Below are 26,329 nucleotides of genomic sequence, written 5' to 3'. Positions count from 1 at the left end.
AAATTCCTTAGCATGTTTTACCAAGAAAGCCTTTCATTACCTGGCCCCTGCTTACCTCTCAGGCTCATCTCACAGCTGGTCTCTCACAGCCCAAGCTCTCCTCCAAAAACATTTACTACCTCTATCTCAAGCAGTTTAAACTTCTTTCTCTGCTCACATGGCTAACCCCTACTCATCAATAAGGTCACAGCAAACCTGCTTCTTCTAGGAAACTTTTCCTGACCCTCCCAGACTAAGTCAAGTAACCCATCTATGTACCCCCAAACATCCTATGCTGCCCCTATCACCTCGCACTTGCTGCATCCCCCAGTATACTCTAGGTATCATGCGAGCAGGGACAATTTCCATCTTATTTACCATTTTAACCCCTCTTCCTAGCATAGTGTCTGGCACACAGTAGGTACTCAATAAACATTTCATAAATTTACCAAAGGCATGACCCACCACTCCATTTACCAACTCCTGACATCTATACCTCTCTCACTTTTCCTTCTTTTTCATCTTCCTTTGTGATCGTGATTCACATAAATGGTTGGCTGTTCACATAGTGTTCCCAAATTTATATCCGTAGCCCTCCTTGGGCATCTCATCTAATAAAAATTCAACTAACAAATTCTGTGCTATAACCTAACATCTTTATCTCCAGGCCTGACCTATGGCTTCAAATATATTCTGGACTCAATCTCCCATTATCTCCCAAACTTGCTTTTACAAAGAGGTGCTCAGAAATTCTCAGCATCTTTGTAATACCCCTATGTTCTCAAGCTTCCCAATTTGTGCACATTTCCCATTGCCTGGAATGCCCTTCTTCTCTTCTACCTTTAGCCTTTAAGTCTAGGCTCAAATGTCTCTCTGGCCTTTTTCAGGCAATGTTCCCACAGCGGTCTATTCTTATTTCTATTGTAGAATTATCATACCATTTTGAATTTATGTTTAGGTGTCCGCTCTGCTAGATTGTGAGTTCCTTAATGGAAGGGACTCTCTCTCCTTGCACCTCCAGCATATAGTACAATGCCTATTACAAAGTCGGGCCCAAATAAATGCTTGCTGAATGAATTACATTATATTGTTTCTAATAATTAAGAAACTGAGCTAGAACTGTAAAGATTGCCTAAATCTACTTTCCTAAAGGAGGTAATCAGTTTCTCTGTTCCTGTACTGAGCAGAGTAATAATACATAACATTAAGCTCTTTTTCAAAAGCTGAAGATACGCAGATTATGAAAACAAAAAAAAAATGTGCAGTAAAAATATCATCCAGGGCCGACCCGGTGGCTCAGGCGGTTAGAGCTCCATGCTCCTAACTCCGAAGGCTACCGGTTCGATTCCCACATGGGCCAGTGGGCTCTGAAACCACAAGGTTGCCGGTTCAACTCCTCGAGTCCCGCAAGGGATGGTGGGCTCCGCCCCCTGCAACTAAGATTGAACGCAGCACCTGGAGCTGAGCTGCCTCCCGAATGGCTCAGTTGGTTGGAGCGCAGGTTCTCAACCACAAGGTTGCTGGTTGGACTCCCGCAAGGGATGGTGGGCTGTGCCCCCTGCAACTAGCAATGGCAACTGAACCTGGAGCTGAGCTGCGCCCTCCACAACTAAAACTGAAAGGACAACAACTTGAAGCTGAATGGCACCCTCCACAACTAGGATTGAAAGGACAACAACTTGACTTGGGAAAAAAAAAAAGTCCTGGAAGTACACACTGTTCCCCAATAAAGTCCTGTTCCCCTTCCCCAATAAAATCTTAAAAATAATAATAATAATATCATCCATTCTCAGGGGATGGGTTTGGGTTTGAGTCTGGGCCCTGGCCCAAAGGAGAAGATCCCCGCTGAGGTTAAGTTTTGGGTAAATCTATATTCACAGCAATTTCAGTGATTCTAACCCACCCCTGACATTATCCCAATATCAATTTTCAGCGCAGGCCGACTCTAAAGCAAGGCCAACCTAGTTTAGTAAAGGGTTTTCATGGCCTCCTGAGAACAAACCTACAACCACAGAGCCAGACCAGAGCCCAAGTGATTTTGAAACAAGAGAGTGACTTGCTATTTACTGCTCTGTTTAAAAGGCTGTGCAACTAATTCAGATACTCTTCCTGGAAGATGTAGCTCCAAGTTACCAGGTTTCCCCGAAAATAAGACCTAGCCCAACTATCAGCTCTAATGCGTCTTTTGGAGCAAAAATTAATATAAGACTGGGTCTTATATTATGGTAAAATAAGACCGGGTCTTATATTAATTTTTGCTCCAAAAGACGCATTAGAGCTGAAGGTCCGGCTACGTCTTATTTTCGGGGAAACAGGGATCAGCCACATACAAGCATTAAGATGTATCTTCAAATCCTTTGGAATCCTAATGTACTGAACCAATGTCCAAGTATACAAAATTCACTGCCAACATTCAATGTGTCTCCTACTTTCTCTTTAAGTAAATAACTATCTTTTTCCCATCTTTACAGAACCTCCTCTTATCTGGGATTGGGTATTATTTTCACAAGATCATTTTATCTTACAATATTTCTCCGTAAGCAAATACTTTAACACCGAAGAACTAGGGGGAAAAAAAAAACCCTTCTAAATAGCCATTAGTGAGAAATACGATACCTCTTTCTGTTGGCAAGGATGATGTATTATAGAATCTAGTCTCAGAAGGGAAGCTGAGTATTGGGGGGTGAGAGATGGGAATCTATGAAAAACCTGTATACTTTAGCCAGCAAGACAAGAATTTGTCAAGATATTCATAAACAAAAAGGGCAAGGAGCCAGAAAAAAGCTACACTAAAGAAAGAAAAACAGTAGAAAAGAAAATTGTGTCTGGGCTAAGAGCTCCCAAGAACCCCTGCGTGGGGCCTGTAACCCACCATGGTCCTAGATGCAGACCCACACAAATTTGGGATTTGTTAATTCCATAGTGCCACTCACTGGAATTACTCCACCTTGAATAGGTTGGAAAGATTCCATGGGATTTTCTGATTATCAGATCTACTGAAACCCATATTCTTCATTTATCTGAGCCAGGGAATTTCGTAATTCCAGAGTTTTCAGGATATAATACTCAGTTACCTCTCTTTCATGGCTAATCTTCGTTCCCTTTAAAAATTATGTAGAGAAAGGAAATTCATAGTTGAAGGATGCTGAAAGTTATACTTTGTACTCCTGCAGGCTTGCCTTCTGTAATCACAAGCTTGCACTTTTCTCCTTTCTGTAGCGAAAGTGAAGTGTAGTGGGAAAAATTTGGAATCCTGATTACACCATTTACTGCTAGCTCTGAGATCTTGAGCAAATTACTTAAAAGCCTGGAGGCTCAGATTCCAAAACTATAAAATGGGGAAATAAACTGGGGATAATAAATATCTACCTTGCAGAGTTACTGTTAGTAAAATTAATTAAAGGAACAACGAAACTTAAATATAAGTTCCAGAGAAGAACAATGGTCACTGTCTTGAACACTGTTGATTCTTGCTCACATTGCACAAGAGTGTGCACACCGACCCACACACACCTAGCCTAAAGCAATAATTAACATATAGTGGGAGCTCAATAAATATTTTTAAATGAACAAATAAATACAATTGTCCCCATTAACCCTTTTTCCATGATCATATTTTTCATCTCTTCTATTATTGAAATCTTCAGGACATTCTTCTTTGTCCTTTTCAGTGGTTTCCTCCCTCTCATTAGCTATTATTCACTATATTCCATTCAGACAAAGTACCTTTGGAAGTAATTTCTCTTAATACCACCTACCTTCCATTTCTAATGTGATGGGGGTGGAGGGGATAGTCAGAACATAAGATTCATAGCATTCATGGATTTGCCCACGGCCACTGATTCGTGTTTAACAACAATCAAGCCGTGAACTCAGCCCTCCCCAGAATATAACTTTCAGGAGACGCCACACTATCCATTCTCTCTTTGCTAACAAGAGACTCCCGTGTAGGAATCCTCGCCTCTCAAAAGTTAAGGTGTCGGCTAAGGGAGCAGCGCGTCCCTTTAGTGAAAACACTCGACCTGAGCAAACAGGAGGGATTTGGACCCCATCGTGCTGCCCCTGGGCCGGTCACCTACGGACCCGGCCACGCAGCGCTCTTCAATCCCCGGAGGCAAGTTTAGGGGCGCGGCCGTCTACAGGGCCTGGGGAGAGGGGGGGTCGGCGTCAAGTCCATGACACGTGGGGAGACCGCACGGACCGCGCCACCGGGTCCTATAAACCACGACTACGACCACCCTCGCCGCCCATATACAAGCCCGCTGAACCCCACCACCGCTCATTACCCCACACTGAAAACGGAACGCGGCTCGCCCCCAGCCCATAAATCAGACAGCCAGTACCTGCTTATTGGCTGCACTGGCATCTCCTTCACCCTTATTGGCTCTCCCGGACGTAAAACACTCCTCTCCCAGGGAACCCTCTCGTACGGCGGCACCCCCAGCCTAGCAACCTCAACCCGGCTACCAAAAAGCCCGGCCCCCCTCCACCCAGGGATTGCGACCCGCGAGAAGCTCGGAGCTTCAGCCCCCCGAGGACTCACCGTGTAGTAGGAGAGCAGCCCTGCATTGTAGTCCAGCACGAACCAACGGTACTGCCAGCCCTTCATCACGTTAGTCCATTTGCTCAGCGGCCCCTCCATGATGGACGCCATCTTGGGAGCCGCCAAGGATAACAAACGGCCTGACGTCACTCGCCTATAAGGCATTCAGCTTGTGGGGGCGGGGCCGCCGCGGGAGGGGCGGGGCCGGGAAGGGGCGGGACCCGTGGCTACTCCTTTACTTGGACTCGCCAGCTTAGGCAGCTACGTCCTAAAACACGCTTTTTTTGGGAGCCTATTGTGTGTAGAACTCTGTGCCAGGGGTGTGAGAAATACAAGCATGAGTACTGCTATTAAAATGATTTATTAACAGAAATAATTTTACTAGCCATGATGACACCTACTATTTCCAAAAGATTTCACATCTGATATTCATTTCTATGCCTTTGTAATATAGATTGGAATCCAGAAGTGTGATTCCTCCATCTTTGTTCTTTCTCAGGATTGCTTTGTGGTTACAAATAAATTTTAGGATTTTTTTTTCCTTTTTCTATATAAAAAAAATGCCATTGGAATTTTGACACGGATTGCATTGAATCTATAAGTGGCTTTGGGTAGTATGGACATTTTAACAATATTAATTCTTCCAATCCATTAACACAGGATATCTTTCCATTTGTTTGCTCAGGTACCTAATAGTATTACTTGGTGAGTATCTGAGTCCATATAAGCACATATCTGTGTTTTCATTACGCTACATGGCCTTCCCAAAACACACTACATACTTCTCACAGAAACTTGATGTTCCAGAAACATTGTTCAGCAGAAAGCCTCATGTTGCTGATGTCTTTTGGTATAAACAAAGTGTTGGGATCTTGAAACATCATGATTCAGACTGAGTTAAAAGATTTACATAGTGTTAATTACTACTCCTCCATTAGTTTCTTAAGAGCAGGAACCCAGTTTTACTGATCTTTGTAGCCCTAGAAACTAGCCCAGTGCCTCGCACATTGAAAGTGCTCAATAATTATTGTTTGATCTGAATTATCTGCTCCATTGAAACCGACCTACTAAGTTCCAAGGACTATGCAAAGCGCCATCACCTACATTTTCTCCTTTAATCCCCACAACAATCATTCAAGATTTATGTTATTACATCCATTTTACAGAGGAGGACAGTGGGATATAGAGCTATTGAGTGGCTTGTGCTAGGTCACACAGCTAGTAAACGGCAGAGCCAGAATTAGAATCTAGGTCTCTTTATCCCAGGTCCATTCCACCCCAGCTGCAAGCTATATTTACATTGTCTATGTGTAAATGTCTTTGATATGACATAGGGAGTATCATCAATTTCTAAATCAGTTTTAACTTTTATCAGATCATCAGGCATTGGCAGGCTCTACTTAGCTTCAAATGTCAAAACACAGGTCATCAGGGAAAGCCAGGAGCACGGGAAGTTCTCGATTCCTAAGACCGTGTCCAGTTGCACAGCACTTTGTCTGCATTCTACTTCCAGTGTCAAACTACCTGCTTTAGATCATCAGCTAAAATTAAACATGGCGAAGACGGATCTGTTCTCATTCCCACATTCCTTCATGACTGGCCTCTGGTGGAATGAGGTAGCAGCTGAAGCAGAGCAGAAAATGAAGATTAGATTCAAAATCGGAAGGTAAAGATGATGTTAACCATTAAACAGCATAAGCTCATCAAGGACAGAAACTGGGACTAATTCATCCTGCCACTTAGAATATCAATAAATGTTACAGTAAAGATATGATTTTTTAAAAGATCATTCTAGCAGCAAAATTGAGAACAAATCGGGCAAACTGGAGGCAAGAAGACTAAGAGACTTTTTAAAAACCAAACAAGCAAGTAAAAAGTGTATAGACTTGGACAATTGACAGCAAGGATGGAGAGTGGGAAAGATACTGTACTGTATATTTATTGAGAAACATTTTAGAGTTAAGATTTTAAAACTCACTAAATAATGGAAAAATAAAAGGGAATAAGGGGGAGGCAGAGACAATACCAACAACTTGTGTAACTGAATGATTACTTAAGTAATCAAGGTTATTTATTTTTTGTAAAAAAGGAAGAACAAAAACAGTTTATGTTTCTCAATATGAAGTTTCCTTCCTTTACACAGCTGTTTAGAAATGTGAATTTTTTTTTCTTTGTTTTCTAGCAAAAGTGATTTCCAGTTTTTCCACAGCCAAAATTATAGGTGCACATTGCTTCAAAATGCATTCTGTTGTTGCTGGTTTCCTGCCTTCTCTTCCTAAATTTCCCCCAACTGCTTTTTTGTTATTGTTGTTATGTTTCTTAATTGGCAGTTGTTGGGCATCAAATACAACAAAATTTACAAAATACTGCCTTCTTAAGGGAAAGGACAAAAACTTGACTGTGCTTTGCTGGGTATAGAGGAAACAGAAGATCAAGATTAAGTAGGGGGAAAGCAAAATAAGACACAGCCTACGTTGTCCACAAACAAATCCCAGTTCTTTCTCACCCTTTCCCATAGCTAGAGAGCAAGAAAGTGAAACATCAAGTTTAGGAAAATATGGCTAAGATTTTGAGGCAGAAGGGAGCTGGGAAAGGGAGAGAAAATATTTTAGGAGATCTAGGCTTTATAAGTGTTTTGAGGAGAGAAAAGAGGAATACACTCATCTTTTACTCTCCCCTTCTAAAGTGCCCATTCGAGACCCACATCCCAGCCACCCTGTACTTTATACATTTCACAAACATCCTCCCTCCCTCAGATAGAATGGACCCATCATTCCTTTGTGCTCCACCTGCACTCTGAACAAACTTCTAGCAGAGTCTGGAACACCTTATTGCATTTACTGGTTCAGAGAGTCTGAATGCCCCCCTTGACAGTGGGGTCTTTGAGGACTTGGTCGTATGTGCATACTCAAACTTAGCACGTTGCTTGATATGGGACAGTGCAAGCAGCACAGGTAATCTGGATGAAAGGGGAAGGGGAAGCTGGTTTGCTGGAAATACAGTCTTATATTTCGTATGTACTCGCATTGGCTTAGAGGAGCTATTAGAAGTTATAATCAGAAACTGAAAGGAGTTTGAAATTTCAGAGGTAGAACAGTTCAGGTGTTGAAAGGTTGAGGGTGTAGCCATAGGAGTGGAAAGCTGAAGGAGAGGTATGGATTACAAGAGACCTGGAAGTCAAGGCATTGTGAAGCCACCCTGCTAGATACTTCGTTTACGTGGAAGTTGAAGTTACCCGTTTCATGGCCAGGGTTGGAGTTGAGGAAAGCTCTGGGAGAGGTGCCACAACCTCAGTGAAGGAAGTTGGAAAATGACACAAGGACAAAAGGACACTCCTCTCTGCCCGCACTTCTCCAGGGGCCTAAGCAGAAGACTAAAGAAGCTAGGTTGAGTTTTGTAAATTATTTGGGTTTTATAAATGATTTGTGGATATCAGTTAGTTATGGTATCCCTTCTCATGACCAGCATGGATATTCTCCAGTTGCTGTAGCAAAATAGTGTCAAGAACATTTAGAAATCTATCATTAAGGAAGCAATCAGATTAAGGTGCAAGGATATTGTTTGGAATAGTGAAACCCTGGAAACAACCTAAACGTCCAACAATATGGAAAAGGGAAAATGTAGCCATTAAAAAAAAATTTAATGGCTGATGTCAGCCATTAAAAGTTGTTTGGATAAATGAAAAATTATGATGCCAAATTATTACATATATAAAAATAAGTATAAAATGGTTAAACACATACAGTATAATTTTAATTTTATTAAAAAAGGTACATATCTTCCAGAAGACTATAAGGAAATGCAGAAAAACATCCATACTCAGTTTATGGGATTGTAGGATTTTATTTCTTTCTTTATACTTCTTTTGTGTTTTCCAAATTTTCTATAAGTAACAGACATTGTATTTATGAGGGGAAAAAATGCTATTTTGTGAAGGAATAAAAAAATAATACACTAAAAAATACTACCACATAATTATATCAGCTCTGAATTTGCCAGGCATATGCCATTTATAACCATAATATGCCTGCCTTCTTAAGGAGCTGGAATAAATAAGCATCACAGTTCAAACAATGACACCCCGTCAGATCCTAATAGCTTTCTGTCCCTACCAGGACCCCTGAAGAATTCCTAGGCCCTTTTCCTCATTCTGTATCCGTCTAGGTCTCCATGTGAGCTGACACAGCAACATTTTGACTTTGCAAACTTAGGGTAAGTCACCACCGCCATACATCTGCAATGTATTCATTCACCCCTTTTTTCAGGGAAGTTGGCTTCACTGAGCAGCAGTTCTGTGTCAAGCCGTCGACCAGGTGCTGAGAATAGACATCAGTCACGCATGGTTCCTGTCCTCAACAGGAAACATAATGTAACGCTGCACAGGGTGATTCATGGCAAACCAGAGGTGAGCACAGAGGAGGCACCTCAGCCAGCCTAGTGACAGGGTAGAGTGTTTCAGTCCATACAGGAAAGAAACAGCCTTTCTTTCTGTGTCCACTATTACCACCTTGGCTCAAGCCCTCACCATTTCACGCTTGGATTGCTACAATAGCTTAGACTTATCGGCTCTAATATTGCCCGCTTCAACCTAGCCTCCATAGTGACTGTGACAGCTATTCAGATTTCTAAAGAAAAGGTGAAATGTAACTCCTTGCTTTCCAGTCTTACTGTTTGTGTCATCCTCTCCCCATCTCCAAATATGACACTAGATTCCTAAATTCATCTTATTGTTGATCTACATTACATCTTTGCTATTTTTGCCCCTTCTGTGTTGAATGTCTTACCTCCTCTATGTGTGTCTAAAACATACCTACTTGCCTTTCAGGGTTCTGCTAGTGTCTGTCATGTCATTTATGAAAATTTTCTTGATTTCTCCCCCAACTAGTTATAAATCACCATCGCCTCATTGGAATGGCTACTATAGCACTTGTAACACTTTCTTGCATTTATAGGTTTACACATCTGTCTTTTTCATTAGACTATAAACTCTTTAAGGACAGGAGAATAATATTATTCATCTCAGTACCCCAAGTACCTAGCACAGGAGTTGGCAAACATTTTTTGTAAAGTGCCCGGTAGTAGATATTTTAGGCTTTGCAGGCCAGACATTCTCTATCACAAATATTTAACTCTGCCATTGTAGGGCAAAGTGTAAATGAATGGGCATAACCGTATTCCAATAAAACTTCATTTATAGGGGCAGCCGGTTAGCTCAGTTGGTTAGAGCGTGGTGATCTCAACAGCAAGTTTGCTGGTTTGATCCCCGCATGGGCCACTGTGAGCTGCACCCTGCACAACTAGATTGAAACAACTACTTGACTTGGAGCTGATGGGTCCTGGAAAAACACACTAAAACAACAAACAAACAACAACCAAAAAAACACACACCCACAAAACACTTCATTTATAAAAACAAGCAGCAGGCCAGATTTGCGTTCGAACCATAGTTTGCCAATCCTAGATCTAGTGTGTGATGGACTTACAATAAATACCCAATGAATTTCTTTTGAATGTAGAATGAAGTGATAGAGGCAGGATTTGTATCTTTATTACATTCTGTAGGAGATGCTAACAGTTTCTTGTCCATATTTTCTTGGCATTCACTTCTATACTCCGAAGGCCACTCATAAAAAATACTTACAGTTCTTTGCCTGAAGGTTTGTTTGTTTGTTTATGGCTAGAGAACATACTTGGCTTGTGCACAGAGCAAGCTAGGAGTTTCAGAGATTTAATGACACCAGAAGTAGCCCTGAACTCAATGGAGGATGGCAGTTTGGCAATCCAGCTTCCTCACCTCTTCATTGTTGTACCCTGAATGTTCCGGTTGGTTGCCATGGTAACTAGCCTGATAATGTTCACACTTTTGGTTTTCTTCACTCCCTTGTCTCACTACTCTATTCCCACCCAGGTTTCCTGACATCACACCCTAAATAAGTTATATTCCAACCCAAACCAAGACACGTACTCATTCTACTACACCAACAATGTTTAGCCAGAAAACCCCTACTAAAATGTGTTCATTGCCTGTAAATAACATATAAATTATTAGTATCCCCTAAAGTATTGACACAGAATAATCCAGCTATCATTAAAAGAAGGAGGAGGAAGCGGTGGAGGAGAAGAGAATGAGGACTCCTAGAGAATGAAACAAAAATAAACCAGCTGTGCTATAAACCAGCTGTGTGATCTTGGCCAAAACACTCATCCCCTCAAACAAAGAGATTTTGATTCCTTTCTGAGAAATACAGGCAATACTCATTCATTGGCTTTTTGAAACAGGGTAAGGTATTAAAAATGTCCCTCCACTTCCCCTAAACGGAGCTCTCTAAGATAGTTTTCTCTCTAAGTCTAAAAATCTTCTTCTCAGTTCTCATTCTTCTAGGCCTCAGTTAACTTATTTCATTATATCTGTATATAATGTTGTTATTCCTAATACTATTTTGTTCCTTATCTTTCTTACCTGCATATAACTTGTTTTCTCATTTATATTGCTAGCTTCCAAGGGCAGGGGCTTTATCTTACGCTTATTTATAATTAAGTGAAATCATATATTTAAAAATGGCTTGCAGACTGCAAAGTGCTTTGTTGTCATTCACCTCGTTCCATCAATGTGTTTTGAGCACCCACTATACGCCAGTCACTGAAGATACACAGAAAAGTAAGATTTGATCTCTGCTTCAAGAGTTTAGTGAAGGAAACAGATTAGGAAGGCATATACTGAATGGTAAATACATTACCACTCAGTGAGATATATGTGAGGGTGGGGGTATGATGGAAGGACTTTGAGAGCTCCAGTAATGCAACGGATTTGCTTAAGGAGAGACAATCAGGCAAAACAATTCCAATTTCGCCTCCACCCTTTACTAGCAGGGGACCCTGGCCAAGATGCTTAACCTTTTAGACCTCAGGTTCTTAAACTGAGAATAAGAATATCTTCCACACAAAATCGCCCTGGTGATTAAACAAGGTGATAAATCTAAGGACCTAGCATAGTGCTTCTACATAATTGGTGACCAACACAAGCGCATACCTTTTCTTTCCTTCTTTCCAGGGAAGGTAGGAGAAGCTTCCAACGGGAGCAATAGCAGTTGAGCTGAGCTTACCAACACGAAACCTTTGTTTTCTTACTCAGGGAAGGGAAATTAACCGTAGAGTAGCTACTAGGAATAGGCACTCTCTCAGGGGTTTTCCAGAATGAAGAGGGGAAGAATATTCCAAAGAGAACAGTAAAGACACAATGGCTTGAGATTATATATCGTGCATTTGGGAAATGGCATATCCTCCTGGATGCTGTGGAATGAGCAGAACCAGTGAACCCATGGTGGGAGATGAGACTAGAGAGGGAGACCCGGGCTGGATTGGAGAATTGTTTGCAAAGTTCTCCTTCCTATATCTACTGTTTGGAGTTTAAATGTCCAGCTAGCCCTGCTGAACGGCAGATACACTGTCTTAGACAGAAAAAAGTTCTCACAGATCCACTGGGTTTCAACTCTTAAGTGGGAGCATATCAATTACAAAGATCTAACCTCCTATCTAATTCCCAAGACTACACAGTGATTTCCAAAACATGGCCTTGGTGCATAATTTATGCACTCACTTTGTAGCTTTGTAATTAAATCTACAGAGGATTTGGAGACACATGGCAATGCTGATACAACTCTCTCTCTCTCTCTCTCTCTCTCTCTGTGTCTATCTATATATATATATATATATATATATATATATACACACACATATATATATATAGTGTCAAAAATATATACATATTTTAAGAAAGGAAAACTGTATTAAAATTGTAATACTCAATATATACCAATAACAAAAGATGAATACAAGTCACATTTGCCTTCTGCAATTACAAGAGGTGCTCAAAGTGGTTACCATCAGTGTCCAGACACTTATTACGGCAAACTACTGCTTTAGCAATGTTGACCAAAGTGTCCACTTGTATACATTTTTGTGGCGCCCTCCTAATAGATCATACAGGAATATAAAATTGATGGTTTTCAGCACTCCCTTTTCCTATCTATATAGCTAATGAGAGATTGCATTATGATACAATTAAGTGGACTAAGGGGGTGGATGAATGCACTGACAAAAATTTAAGAAGCATATGAACTGAGTGACCGATAACAATCCTTCCTGACCCAAATTCCTGTTTCAGTCAGGGTCTGTACCATATACTCTGGCTTTTTCGTATCTATTATGTATGTCCTTAACTGTTCCATAGGAGATCTGGTGAAAGAAATCTTATTGTTATCACGTGTCTACTGTACAAGGTGTGGTCAAACAATACGGTGAATGTTTAAATTTAAAAAATTTATTACAGTAAAATACACATTGCCATGAAGCCCCCTCAAAACAATCCCCTTCACTTTGAACACACCTATCCCATTGTTCTTGCCACTTTCTGAAGCAGTTCTGGAAATCCTCTTTAGTTGCACTGTCGTGGCTGCCTCAATATCCTGAATCATTTTGACTTTGGGGAAGAGCCAGAAGTCGCACAGTGCCAGATCCGATGAATAAGGTGGATGAAGACACACCATAATGTTTTTATTTGACACAAATTGCTGTACCAGAAGTGATGTGTGACACGGAGCGTTGTCATGATGGAGGATGATTTACGGCACACTTTAAAACACACCTTCCCTCAACAGCAACTCACACCTAAGTGACTGCACCAAACAAGTTGAAACTTGTCTCACACTGTTACTAAGGTTCGATGCGCTGTATCTCATATTGAAGATCCCTGCCTTTTCATTGGATGGCACTCAGCAGCAGCAGCATTCACTGTATTTGTTGATCACAACGGAAAGGCTTCATGTCACACATTCCCCTACTCCCTAGGGACCCTGCCCTGTAGCTCCCTCAACACTTAGTGGAGCCCTCCCACCTCCATCTTCCAGAACTCTCAGCACGTGGTCCCCAACCATTGGCTGGGGTCCTTATTACACCCAAGGCCTCAAATGAGAAGCAATCAGGTGTCTGGTACATGTAATCTCAGCCCCCACCCCAGGGTCCAAGCAGGAGTACTCGCAGCAAGGTGGAGCACCTGGCCAGTCTAGTGCTTCTCCAAGGCTGGGCTTAGGGACGCTGAGCTCCATGGATGAAGGGGCTGCCATTGCTGTCGTGCTGCTGGCCACCTGCACCCTGGGAACACAGGCACAGAGCCAGGTGTACTTGCAGGAGGAGTTTGAAGACGGGGGTAAGAGGCCAGGCTGGGGGCAGAGGATCTGGGTAAAGGGGGTGGGGGGTAGGGGTAGGAGGGAGTGAGGCGAGACCAGGCCCTACCTGCTCCTTGTCACCTGCCTCAGCGGTATACAGTTCAAATTCCTGCTCATCCCTTCCTAGATGTGTGACCCTGGGCTATTAGCTCACCCCATGTGTGTTTCAGTTTCCTTCTCCATAAAACGAGGATAACAATATGGATCTTGCAAAACTGTTCTGAGAATTAAATGAGATAAGGTGTGTAAAGCATCGTCCCTAGTGTTTTATAGGTGTGCAGTAAGTGCTGGTTTCTTTCATCCCAAAAAAAGGGAACTCTGGAGGGAAAATGTGAGCACTAATTGTGATAGTGAAATTTTTTGTTTTGTAAAATATCAAATCTCAGAGGACCTTGGAGGTCACCTTGCCAAGCCCCCTCCCTGGAATGCCTCTGGAACATCAGAGAATTGTGACAGTTTACTTACCTAAGGACAGATTTCCAATGGTACTGTTTCAGACTGCCAAATACTCTGTGTGTGTGTGTGTGTGTGTGTGTGTGTGTGTGTGTGTGTGTGTAAAATCTGATTAATTCTTTGAGAGTGCGGTGGATAGGGCACTTGCCCAGGAATCAGGATTTTTTGGATTTGAGTCTGTATTCTGCCTTGAAAGCCTTGATAAGCCCTCTCCCTTTTCTAAGACTCAATTTCCCAATCTGTGATACAAATAACACTGTGCTGAGAATAAGGTGTGGCGATGGTACAGAGGAAGGAAGGAATAAGCCCAGGTGAGGGGACTAGACTGGAAGGCTTCAGGGAGAAGGTGAAACCCAAGCAGCATTTTGAAGGTTGAATAAGAATTTATCAGATGGGCAGGGATGGAGAGAAGGACGTTCCAATCAAGAAGAACAACGTGTACAAAGGTTCCAAGTTATGTTGTTACAGCCAGTAGGGGCATCTTTGGGGAACTGGAAAATGTGAAGGGGCGGGTAGTTAAGGTGAGACTGGGGAGCAGGCAAGCACTAGATCCAGGGGGCTAAGGAGCCTGGCCTTTTGCTGAGCAGTGGGGAGCTAGTGAAGGTGGTAAGCAGGAGAGAAACAAGATCTGGCCTGGGCCTTAGGAAGAGCACTTGGCAAAAATGTGGAGGAGGAACTGCGAAGCTCACCACAGCTGAGATTGGAGACAGACATCTGGGATGCTATGCTAATCTTCCTGGTGAAGAGTGGTGAGGCCTGGGTGAGGTGGGCAGGATGGAGGTGAGGGTGGGGAAGGGTTTGTGTGTTGGGGGCATATAAAAGAGGGGCAGACAGGCGAGATGTGTAGGAGTTGGCTGAAGAGTGGGAAGCAGGAAGCCTTCAGGTTCACTGACTGGCTGTGGGGGAATCTTTTGATAAGGCACACACCTCTTCCAAGGGTAGGTTGGAGGTCCCCATTTCCTGATTGACCTCAACCATCCTTTGCAGTGAGCCCTGTGAGGCTCAGCTTCTGACTGCTAGGTCCTGGGCCCATCACCCTGCCTAGGGTGGCTTTACTCACACAGTTCCTCCTCTTGGAAGGCAGAGAACATGCACAGACCTGCAGTCACTTCCCCAGGGACTGAATTTCTCTTGCCCAATATGGCAGGAGTGAAATGCCTAAGGGTGTTAGTGACAAATATTTTTGAACTACTCCTTGGAATCAAAGAAAGAGGGACTTTAATTCTCAAGACCCAAGACAGCTGATGAGGCTAAAATCATGAACAAAATTCAGCCCCTTATGTGCCGAAAAGGATGCTCTGCATGATATCCCCACCTCCGGGAAGCCTTGCCCAGGCCTCTCCTAAAACCCACAGCCTCTGTGCTTCCTTTGTGCCATCCCTCCTTGCACCATGGTTGTCTATTTGCCTGGTTCTCCTCTGTGTTTCCATCATCAAAGTCAGTGCCTGGCTTAGAGAATTGCCTGGTAAAGGATTACTGAATGATTAAACTGAACTTTGACACACACACACACAAAATTCATTTCCTATGAAGAGAATTAATGTTCCAACAAATGTTCCTGCATTAGGACTTAGACACATGTAATTGTTGAAGTCAAATGCCTATCTGAAAGAAAACAACCTAATTTTTATGCTGAAAGCAGAGAGGTCAGAGAGATGAGCTGAGGCACTGCTGCTGCTCACCGACTGCAGAGGGTTGGCTAGTGGCACCACCAGAGTTCTGAGGCTTTTCGCCAGCTTAGGAGATCTAGAAATCCGGTACTGTGGGGTACTCAGAGCTAGGAAGATTTAGGTACTGAATTGTTCTACCAAATGCGTGAAGGCTGGTATATAAACCAGATGTCCATGAATTCATGAGCATCTCAGACTTCACATGTCTAAAACAAACTCTTGTGTTTGCAAAACAAACTCCATACTTGTTATCCCTCTGATCTTCTCCATCTTAGTAAGTGGCCCAAACATTCATCTGGTTGTTTGGGTCAAAAGTCTGAAAGTCATCTTTGATTCCTTTATTTTCTCCCGCTTTATCAAATCCAGCAGCAAGTCCAATTAACTCTAACTTCCAAGTATATTCTGAACATGATATTTTTACCTCCTATACTGTTCCCCACCCTAGTCCAAGCCACCATCATCTTGTTTCTGGACTATTGCAGTACCTCGAATGGCTTTTCTGCTTCTGTTTTTGCTTTCCCTTAGTCTCTTCTCATACAAATTTCAGAATGATCCTCTTGAAATGTAAATCAGATTATATCATTCTGGGAGTTAAAAACCTCCACTGCCCTCCCATTAGATTTAAAATAGTATCCAGCCTTCTGACCATGACCTACAAGAACCTCTGTGATCTGATTCTTGCCTACTCTCCAACCGTTATCTCCTGCTTCTTCATTATATTCCAGCCACATTGGCTTTCTATTTCTCAGACACTCCAAGCTCCGTGCCACCTCAAGGTCTTTTTCCTTGCTGTGACTTCTGCCTGGAATATTCTTCTCTTAGGTCTTCACATAGTTTACTCCATCTCATTCAGTTTTCTGTTTAAATGTCTCCTTGGAGGGATTTTTCTTGTTTGCCCTACCAAAAATTATTTCTCCCTGTATAATTATACTCTATCCCTTTATACAAATTAATTTTTTTTTAAATCAACCTTTTGAGATATCATCTGTATATAATAAAATGTATCCATTTTTAGTGTATCATCCATTGAATGTTGAAAAATGCATAACCTTTGTGATCACCATCACAATGAATATTGAGAACATTTCCATGACCCCTAAAAGTTCCCTTGTGAACCTTTGCACTCTTAATTTTTTAGAATACTTTTCATTATATGGTAAGTTTCTTGTTTATATGTTCATTCTCCCCCTCTCTCTCCCTTTCTCTCTCTCTCTCCTCAACCTTTATCTTCCTGAGAACACAGTGCTTCTCTATTGTGTTCATTGCTGTTATGTGCAGCCCCTAGAACAGTGCCTGGACCTGGCACGTAGTAGGTGTTTGAAAAATATTTTTTTTGTAATGAATGAATGAATTTCCCCAGGAAATGACCCTTTCTAGAGATCAGAATGCTTATCCTAACCAAGACCAACCTTTCCTGGTTGACAGGGACCCAGAAAACGAAACACAATGAGTCAGAATGTAAGCTTTGTTAAATGCCTGTTGAGTACCAGTAGATTTGTTTTCTTTATACGTATTTTTATTGACCCTCTCAACAGTTTTATCAGGAATATGTTATTATCTCTCTTTCACAGATGAGAAAACTGAGGTTAGAGAAGTTAAGTGACTTTCCCAAGGTTACACAGCTAGTGTCAAAAGTGGTTTGGAGGCCAAGTAAGGCAAAGTCTAGAAAGCAGTCACTGCAGTTTATATAATAGTTAGGACACCATTGATGACTCAGTGCAGTGGTGGGGGTGGAAGGCTGACTACAGCAGGTTGAAGGGTGGATGAGGACTAAAGAAATTAACAGAACAAGTGTGGGTTTCATTTTGGAGAACACTAGCTGAAAGACGAAGTAGGGTAGAGCTCAAGGAAGTAATTTGGAATGCAAAGTAAAGGTGGAAGGTTTGGATGACACAGGTGAGGATTTTGCAGAAAGGCAAATGGGCAAGAGATTTGAGAGGAGTGAGTAAGGTGAGGGATCCACGTCTCTTCCAACTTGACAATGCTGGCACTTGGCACAGTGACTGACATATAGAAAACGCTCAATTAAAAGTTTGTGGAAAGAAGGAAGGAGGGAGGGAAGATGGAAGGACTACGAGAGGTAGATAGGAAGGAGCCAGTTGACCGAAAAGAAATGGAGGGGATCAAAGAACATGTGTACTTCAAGTAGCAGAGTGTGAGAATTAGAGGATAGGAGGCCACAGTCATGAGGTGGGGAGTTTGAGTTTGAGATTTCAGAGGTGATACAATTTCTGGTGATTATAAGGCCCAGGATGTGAATGTAAGAGTAGGTGGCTAAACTGGAGTGGAGGTAAAAGTCAGTGGAGATAGGGGTGTGCTATTAATAATTGGAAACATTTGAAGACAAACCTAGATGTCCAACAGGAAGGTCCCAATTTAGTAAAGTATGATATATCCACAGAATGTTTGGGAAGTTTTTGATGTCATAGGGAAATGTTTATGATCTAAGCTTAGATGTAAAAGGTACCAAATTATATATAAGGTAAATATTGTCACTATGTAAACTATATTTGTGCACAGAAAAAAGGAATAGAAGAAAATATACCAAAATGTAAGTGATAAATAATGGAATTTCAGATGCTCTTAATTTTTTCTTTATTTTTTAACTTCATTTTCTACAATGAACTTACGTTGCTCTTTTAATATGTACAATACTATTAAAAATTAAGAGAACTGTCTTTCCGTTTCTTCTTGGAACTGAATTTCCTTCTTTCGAACTCTAGTTTTTATAGCTAAACTGTATCTGATACCTTAAATAACCTTTTATTAAGCACAGTGTTGCTCACTCGGCATGATGCTTTACACACTCCAATCCTCACCTCAACTCTGCAAAGTAATTATTTTTTCCAGTCTACAGACAGTATAACTGAAGTTCAGAGAAGTTGAACAATTTGTCTGAGGTCACACAGCGATTCAATGGCAAAGCTAGGATTTGAACCCAGGACTGTATGACAGCAAACTGCTTTTTCTTCCGTTACGCTTGCTACCCACCCCACTGCCTCCCATGGGTCCAGTAAGTTGAAAACCTTCTAGCTCACATTTTAAGTAGTGCTTAGCAACCTCAAGGAAGGTAAATCTTAGATTCTTTAAATATCAGTACTGAAAAGGCCCTGAGAGCTCATCTAGCCCCAAATGGCCTCCTTCTCCCCATTTACAGGTGAGAAAACTGAGGTCCAGGGAGATGATATGACATGGCAGAGTCATTTAGTGTGTTTGTGGCAGAGCATGACTCAGGCTCCTTTCTTTCTGCTGTTTTCCCAACCTAGTCTAGGTCACAGAACAGCTCAGCAAACCGAGTGTGTGCCAGGCCTTTAGAATTCAACCCTCTCATTGTACAGATGGGGAAACTGAGACCCAGAGAGGAGAGGTGGTTTTTCCAAAGTCCCACAGTAAGTCAGTGGCAGAGATGTTTGTTGAACCAAGGTCTCTTACCTCCATACAGGATGCAATGACCACTGCTGCGAGCTGCTAAGTGTCAGGTGGCCGGCATGTGACAGTACCAGTGGCCTCAGGGACAACATGAGCTTTTGGATTCCCAGGCCTTAGATGGGTTACTAATTTTCATTGAAAATGGCACACAAAATGTTGGCATTTTGAAGAGAGAAGCTTTAGTTTATCCACAACCTACATTAAACTACACAGGAATGTTGGTTGATTGAATTGGAGAATCATTGAATTAGTGACACAAGTGTGGGGGGAGGGCTAATGGTGATGGCAGTGGCCGTGGTAAAAGTACAAAATCAGGCAGAAAGAAACTGGAATGCAGATGAGGGGCTGAACGATTCGGAAATCACAAGGGGTGTGTGTATGTGTGTGTGTGTGTGTGTGTGTGTGTGTGTGAATGTTAATTCTGTCAGCTCTCAGACTTGACCATGAAAACTTGGCCACGGAAACATTCTGAGACAAAGGGCTTCTGTGCCCAGTTGGCTCAGACCCACTGAGGACAGCCCAGCAGGACTGAGGAACAGCCCGCTGTTCAGGCCTCCGACTGATAAGCAATTGGGACCGTCTGTGGATTGTGGATACTTGGACATGCTGAGCCTGGGGAAGAATCACCCTGGATGGAGGCCCAAACCGAAGAGGCCTGATCCAGCTGGGCTTTCCAGGTCTCAAGTACAAACTGATGGCAAGGATCTCTCTGGGGGCTGCAGGGATGTGGAGGCAAGAGCAGGGGCCATCGTTAACATATAGGGAAAAAAAGAGAAAAGCTAGAGGGAAATGTATCAAAATGTTGACAATGGTCATCTCTGGGAGATAGAATTTTAGGTGTTTTTACTGCTTATTTGCTTCCTCTGGGCCTTCTACGTTTTCTATAATAAATTTTACTTTGAAACATCAAGACATATAAAATAAGGAAAGCAGACACTTTATTTGCCTATCTCTCATTAGACTGAGAGTTCCTTGCCGGCTTGAGAGCTCAAGGAATCGTGTCTTGTTAGTACCCTGGCATCAAGCAGTCACACTGGCCCAGAACAGGTGCTCTATAAATATTGAAGTGAATGACTTGTATTCTCTTCTAATTCTAGCATATAGAATGCCCACTTTTTAAACAAACGTGGCTATCGGCTTCCTAGGGTATAGTTGATTAGATATGACAACTTATGAATGAATGGAGGAGCCACTAGAGGTACCCATTCAATGACAATAAAAATAATTTTTTGTATTATCTTAAGTAATTTGGTCCTCATGCCAGTCTATCATTCAACAACATTTATTGAGTACCAATTATGTGTGCAGTCTTTCTTTCTTTAAAGAGTTTAAATATAATCCTTATTTACAGATGAGAGCACAGATTCAGAAAAGTGATTGGCTCAAGTCATGTGCAGAAATAGGTGGGAAGGATCAGAATCTTATCCAGTGCTGTTTACCACCGCACAAGGCTTTTTACTAGTTGGTAAGTATTTGAGTGACTATGGTCCATGTGGCAAACATCAGACAGACTGGCAGGCAGAAAAAAAAAAGATAAGCTGACAGGCAGATAAGTAAGGAGATAGGTCCACTGGTCCCCTGAGAGCTGGATGGATTGCTAGAGGCAAACACATTGACCGCAGGGAGCAGAACAGGGACAGGAGAGACAGAAAATTTTCAAAGCAAACCTACACCTCTGCTGTATATTAGAGACTCATGTAGAGCTTGACTCTTCAAGAAATTTAGTTTTTGTTTAGGATTCTCTATATAAGACGTCAGTCTCTTCTATGATACCTACAAAAATATTCCACTGAAAATGGTAGACAAAATGTTGGTACCTGGAGAGATAAGATGTAGTTTATCCAGTAAATTCTCCTTTGCAGCTTACAATCTGATGATGTTGAATAAATGCAGGAAATGTGAATTTTTATTTAAATATGCAAGCATTTTCTAAAGGACCTACTCTGCTCTGTCCCAGGCTCAGGATTAGGTGCTGGGGAAGGTACAACCTGTACCTTCAATGCTAAACATATTGATCTCTCGTTACTTTTTATATTATATATCTTTGTGTACATATACACATATCTACAGATTCAGTTTCAAGTAGTATTAAATGAGCACTGATAATGTGCCTGACACTGTGTTGTATGCTAATTCGTTCAATTCTACCAGAAACATTATAAGTTAGGTAACCTCCTTTCTATAGATGAGGAAACTGAGTCTTAGAGAGGTTCAAGATACTGCTGAAGCTAGTGGCAGAAGTGAGCCCCAGTCTTTTGATTTGAGCTACATTACAAGCCAGACATGCTGGGAGGTGCAATGTAGAGATAAGTTCATTTGACAGAAGAATCATGGTCATGTGGGTTCCATGGTTCTATATCTCTAGAGACTTGGGTTAATCACATGCATTTATCAGCTAGATGTGCTAGCTCCCAAACACCTGTTACTTTTGTTGGATGGATCTCTTGGGACATACAATATTTGACCGATTTGAAGGAAAGAGTTAGTTGAGGGGAAAAAATTATAGCAGCCAACCTAGGTTAACTGCTCTCTTGCCCTCAATAGGATCTCTCCTTGAGCTGGGCCCTGTCTACTCTCCTCTCTTCTCCCCTGAAATGTAAGTACTGCTTGCATGTCCCTCAAAATACCATGCTCCTTCATGCCTCCAGGCTTTTGCATGTGTAAGTCATTCTGTTTGGAACACCTACTCATCACTTTTCTGCCTTTTCTATTCTTACTTCTTCGGGCATGCCTTCTATGAAGTCTACCCTGACTATGGGGGGCAGTCAGTGCTTTTCTGAGTTTCACTGCCCTTTGCTTCCTTCCATCACTTCCCTTGCCACACCGCATTATAATTATTTACCTGTCTATCTCTTCCACGAGACTGAGCTCCTTGCACCTCGTAGGTCCCTGAAGAGACCCTGTCAGATTCATGTTTCCGCCCCTGGTATCTGCCATAAAGTGAATGCGCAAGAAATATTTGTTGAATGAAGGAATAATGAGCCCAGAGTCAGTGTGCAGAAGAACTGGGTTCTAATCTCACCTCTGCAACTGACAACTATGGCTCCAGCAGCAAGTCACTTCCTTCCCTGGGCTTCAGTTTCCCTGTGTGTAATACGAGGAGGTCAAATTAAATGATCACTGAGGGTCATTCTGGCTTGAGCCTTTTCTGATGTTAAGATGTTATGATGTTACGAGAAAGAGTATGAAACATTAAAGTGGGACTTTATTAACCATGTGACATTATTCTCCTGACAAGAAAATCTCCTTATTTTGGGACATCTTAAATAGTGTCAGGTTTGATTTACATCAATACTGTTCACCCAGAAAACTAATTAGCTATAAGGAGTTCTAAGTCCTGTTCTAATCTCTCTTGCTGTACAACCTGTACAATCTGTACAACCATTTCTACATGCTTATTAGGCTCAATTAACATTTGTCAAAAGGATTAATAAATGAATCAATCCATTTGTAAGGCTGAGAATCTTATGGTGCAGGCAAAAGGCACGATCATGCATCCGCTCAGTCATTCAACAAATATATTGGTTATTTATTCTGTGTTAGATACCAGAACACAGGGGTAGGTAAAACTGTTCTAGAACTTAGCAGTTTTGTGGAGAAGACAGACATTACTCAAATTATACGCAAATAACTTTATCAATTATAAACTGTAAAGTACTGTGACTTATATTTCCTACATACTCTTTAGGTTATAAAGAGCTTTTCACACACATGACCTTAAGGGAAGCCAATAGTATAGGAATTAAAAGAACAGATTTTGGTGTTGTATAGGTCTGGGTCCAAGGCCTGGTTTATTTAGATACAAACTGGGCCCTTGGACAAGTTTCTGAGCTTCACTTTCCTCATCTTTTGAAAGGGGAAAAAAATAGGACATATGTCACAGAGCTACTATGAGAATACAATGAGATAATGCATGAGCAACACTCAATGCTTGACATGTGGTTGCTAAACAGTAGCTATTGTTATGATTATATAATTTTTTGTTCTTCATAGCATCTTTTCCTATAGGAGAGCTTCCTGAGAGAGCTCTTTTCCAGAGGAAACACAGTGTTTGAAATTAGATAGATTTGGGTTCACATCTCAGGCCCACCACTTATTGGATGCAAAATGAAACTAATAATACTTATCTCATAGCATTGTCCATGGGAGTAAATGAGGTGAAATTTTTAGGGAGCCACATGAGAGCTTAACACATAATAACTACTCTTTTGACTTTGGCACCAATCCTTATCCTTCATCGGGTCAACTATGGTCAGGGAAGCGGTATCCATTTCATTCAAACCCAGAAATTTTAGGCAAAAAGAACCTCCTGGGGCCCTCCTTCAGGAGTGGTGAGTGCTGTGTTCACTGAAACTTCCTGGCCTGTCTAACACTGAGATCTTGGGAGAGACAAGGGAAGACCATAGAAAGCAAACCCACCTCTGGGCCTCCTGAAGGGAGGTAGTTGATTCATCAGTCTTAAGTAACAGGAGATGACAGAGCCAGCTCAGGAGGGTCTTATTGGATGTGTGTTGATGAGGGGTTTTTATGAGCAGAGTTAAGGCAATAGCCTTAGATATTGTGTAGTGGGATTTGAGAAATAACTACTCAGCTGCAGGGAGGAGATGAAATAAAGGCTACCTACCGCCAAGGACTCTTCCATCTCAAGCTGCCAAATTGCCCTGTGACTCTGGGACCATGGTGGGCCCAGGAAGTTGGAGTCAGCAACTCTGAGGCACAAAACCAGAAAGGCATTGAATGTTTAGATGGAGTGCCAGGTCCCAAAAAGAATGCCTCTTTGTCTACATGCCATCTATGCCAAAGCAAAACAAATTTATCAGCATCTCCTTGAAACTGCAAGGGAGAGTCTAAAAAGTTTGAGCAATAATAAAAGGGTAAATGGAGATTGATTGTTCAATATCATCATTACTAATTCAAGAAGTACAAAATGGTATTGCTAGTCTCTCTATTTGGTGAGCTGATTTTATTATTTTGCGTTACTAAACATAAATACGTATAAGGGCTTAGTCCCCTTAACCAAATTTTTTCCAACTACTTTTATGAAAATGTAGGCTTTTATGAAAGCCTCATGACTTTCAATCATACATCCCCATGGCGGTTTTCAGAACTTAATTCTCGTAGAGGAGGGTAGGATGGAACATTAACGTGTAAGTGGCTCAATTAACACATGGAGTGCACAAGAGGTGGGACTCAGGTATCAGGGAGGGAGGAGGACTTCAGGAATATTGGAGTTAATACCTGGTGTTCCCTTACTGTTCCATTCAGTCTCGCTCAGTCTTAGCTGCATCTTTTTATCTCTAAGAAAACACAAATAACTTCTACATGTTGATTTTTTTCTTCTTTACCCCATAGATGGATGGAAAAAATGATGGGTGGAATTTAAACATAGGCCAGATTATGCAAAATTTCAGCTCACTGCAGGAAAATTTTATAGAGACAAAGAAAAGGACAAAGGTAAGTTAATGGAATTCGGGAATGTCTTAATTGACTAGAAAAATTTTGGCCTTTATACAGTTGTTTTACTCCATGATTACCAATTCTCCTCTCTTTCTTAGAATTAAAAACAAAAGTAGTGAATGGAGAATGAACTCCACAAAAATAATAATGTCCATTTATTGCTACAGGTAGTTAAAGCTAAACCCTTAGAAGTATTATCCCCATTCACGTGCCTAACAACTTCATGAGATGGTTACTGTTCTGTTCTCAGTTTTGCAGAGTTGCCTCAGAGAGGTGGGGAAATTTGCCCACGGGTGTATACACAGCTGGCAACAGGCAGAGCTGAGACCTGATTCCAGATCTGACTCCAAGATTATGTTCATTACCTCTGGACTGTATTGCTTTCCCCAACCCTAGGGTTTTTTATATAACACTGTAATTGAACATGGAAAAAGCACTGTATAACCTCCAAATGTTGCTTTCCCCTAGAGCAACTTGGTACAATGGAGAGTGGAGGAGACAGACCTAGGGCTAACTCCTAGGACTTGCCAGTTGCAGCATTTGGGCAAGTCTTTTCACTTCTTTGAGCCTTGATACTAAATGGAGATAATTATCATTACCTGCCATGCTCATTAGACAGGGCTGCTATAAGAGCCAAATGACACTATGAAGGAAGGGGAAGCTCTGAGGGCTAGATCTGCAGGCAAGAGGTTTTTAGTCTGAGAAAGCTTTTTTCCTATAAATAGATTTCATTGATCGTCCCCTAGAGTGATTTCCCATCTTCTCTCTCCTGGCTACTGTTATGAATCTCATTTTCATACTTATTAAAGTGGAGAATTACGAACTGGCTTGAGCATTTCAAATCTCATTTAAATCCACGCTGGAAAATTGTTTCCAGAGGAGAGAGAATTGAAGACTGAGTAACCCATGGGACGCCCCTTCTTAGTGGCTCTGAAGGCAGTCTGCATAGCCACCCCTCTCCTCTCAGTTTGATTTCTTGGTTGTTGCTTCTCACATCTCCTCTCGCTCAGATTCATTAGGTTCCTCCTGGTTGTCTAGGAGGGCTCTTGGGAACACGTGAAGCTCAGAGAGAGAGGGGATTACATTAGGCTACATAGCAAGGTTTGGTAGAGGAGAGATTCAAAGCTTGGTCTTCTGCCTACTCATTCAGTGCTCTTTCCTTTATGCCTACTCCCTCCTCCACAGAAGCATTTTCTGGCTACTCTAGCCTCATTAGAGGTCTTTGGGGAAGTAAGCATACACTTTAAAATACAGACAGCACAATATCAGACATGAAATTGCTTAGCCAGAGTCTGCAATAAATGCTTTGAATCAGGACTTGTAATCCTTCTGTGCAATTTAACACGTATTTATTGAGCATTCTTCTATGCCTGGCCTTGCCTTTAATGCTGTAAATATAAAGATGTCACTGCTCTTCAGGAGCTTAAAACTCGTTCAAAGAGACAGAAATAAACCTCTTTGCAACTCAGGGAAGTACAGAGAACTGTGGGATCATGAAGGAAGGACCCTCACTGAGCATGCATAATGATAGGCCCTTGCATTTTATGATAGTTTACAAAGTACTTCTCACATCT

The 26,329-nt window shown here is 41.7% G+C and overlaps 2 protein-coding genes across 6 annotated transcripts in view; one reads left to right on the top strand and one right to left on the bottom strand.

Annotated features, from left to right (window-relative positions):
* Nucleotides 1-4,651, bottom strand: part of OSBPL9 (oxysterol binding protein like 9) — a 128,781-nt gene extending 124,130 nt beyond the window's left edge. For 4 of the 5 annotated variants that reach the window (XM_033114973.1, XM_033114974.1, XM_033114975.1 and 1 more), the window contains exon 1: nucleotides 4,523-4,651. In XM_033114973.1, the coding sequence (XP_032970864.1) occupies nucleotides 4,523-4,633 (111 nt within the window). In that variant the 5' untranslated portion in view covers nucleotides 4,634-4,651. The remainder of the gene's footprint in view (nucleotides 1-4,522) is intronic. The other variant, XM_033114976.1, reaches the window with a different exon arrangement.
* A 1,424-nt stretch (nucleotides 4,652-6,075) lies between these two features.
* The window catches only part of LOC117027070 (calreticulin-like), a 37,888-nt gene continuing 17,634 nt past the window's right edge, over nucleotides 6,076-26,329 (top strand). The window contains 6 exon segments of the mRNA XM_033114490.1: nucleotides 6,076-6,188; nucleotides 7,397-7,476; nucleotides 8,788-8,927; nucleotides 9,075-9,165; nucleotides 13,539-13,727; nucleotides 24,651-24,752. Of these exon segments, the coding sequence (XP_032970381.1) occupies nucleotides 6,076-6,188; nucleotides 7,397-7,476; nucleotides 8,788-8,927; nucleotides 9,075-9,165; nucleotides 13,539-13,727; nucleotides 24,651-24,752 (715 nt within the window).

The sequence above is a fragment of the Rhinolophus ferrumequinum genome, chromosome 9, assembly GCF_004115265.2.
Source record: "Rhinolophus ferrumequinum isolate MPI-CBG mRhiFer1 chromosome 9, mRhiFer1_v1.p, whole genome shotgun sequence".
NCBI lineage: Eukaryota > Metazoa > Chordata > Mammalia > Chiroptera > Rhinolophidae > Rhinolophus > Rhinolophus ferrumequinum.
Note: the sequence above shows the minus strand (reverse complement) of the source record. Positions and strands in the feature narration are given on the sequence as shown.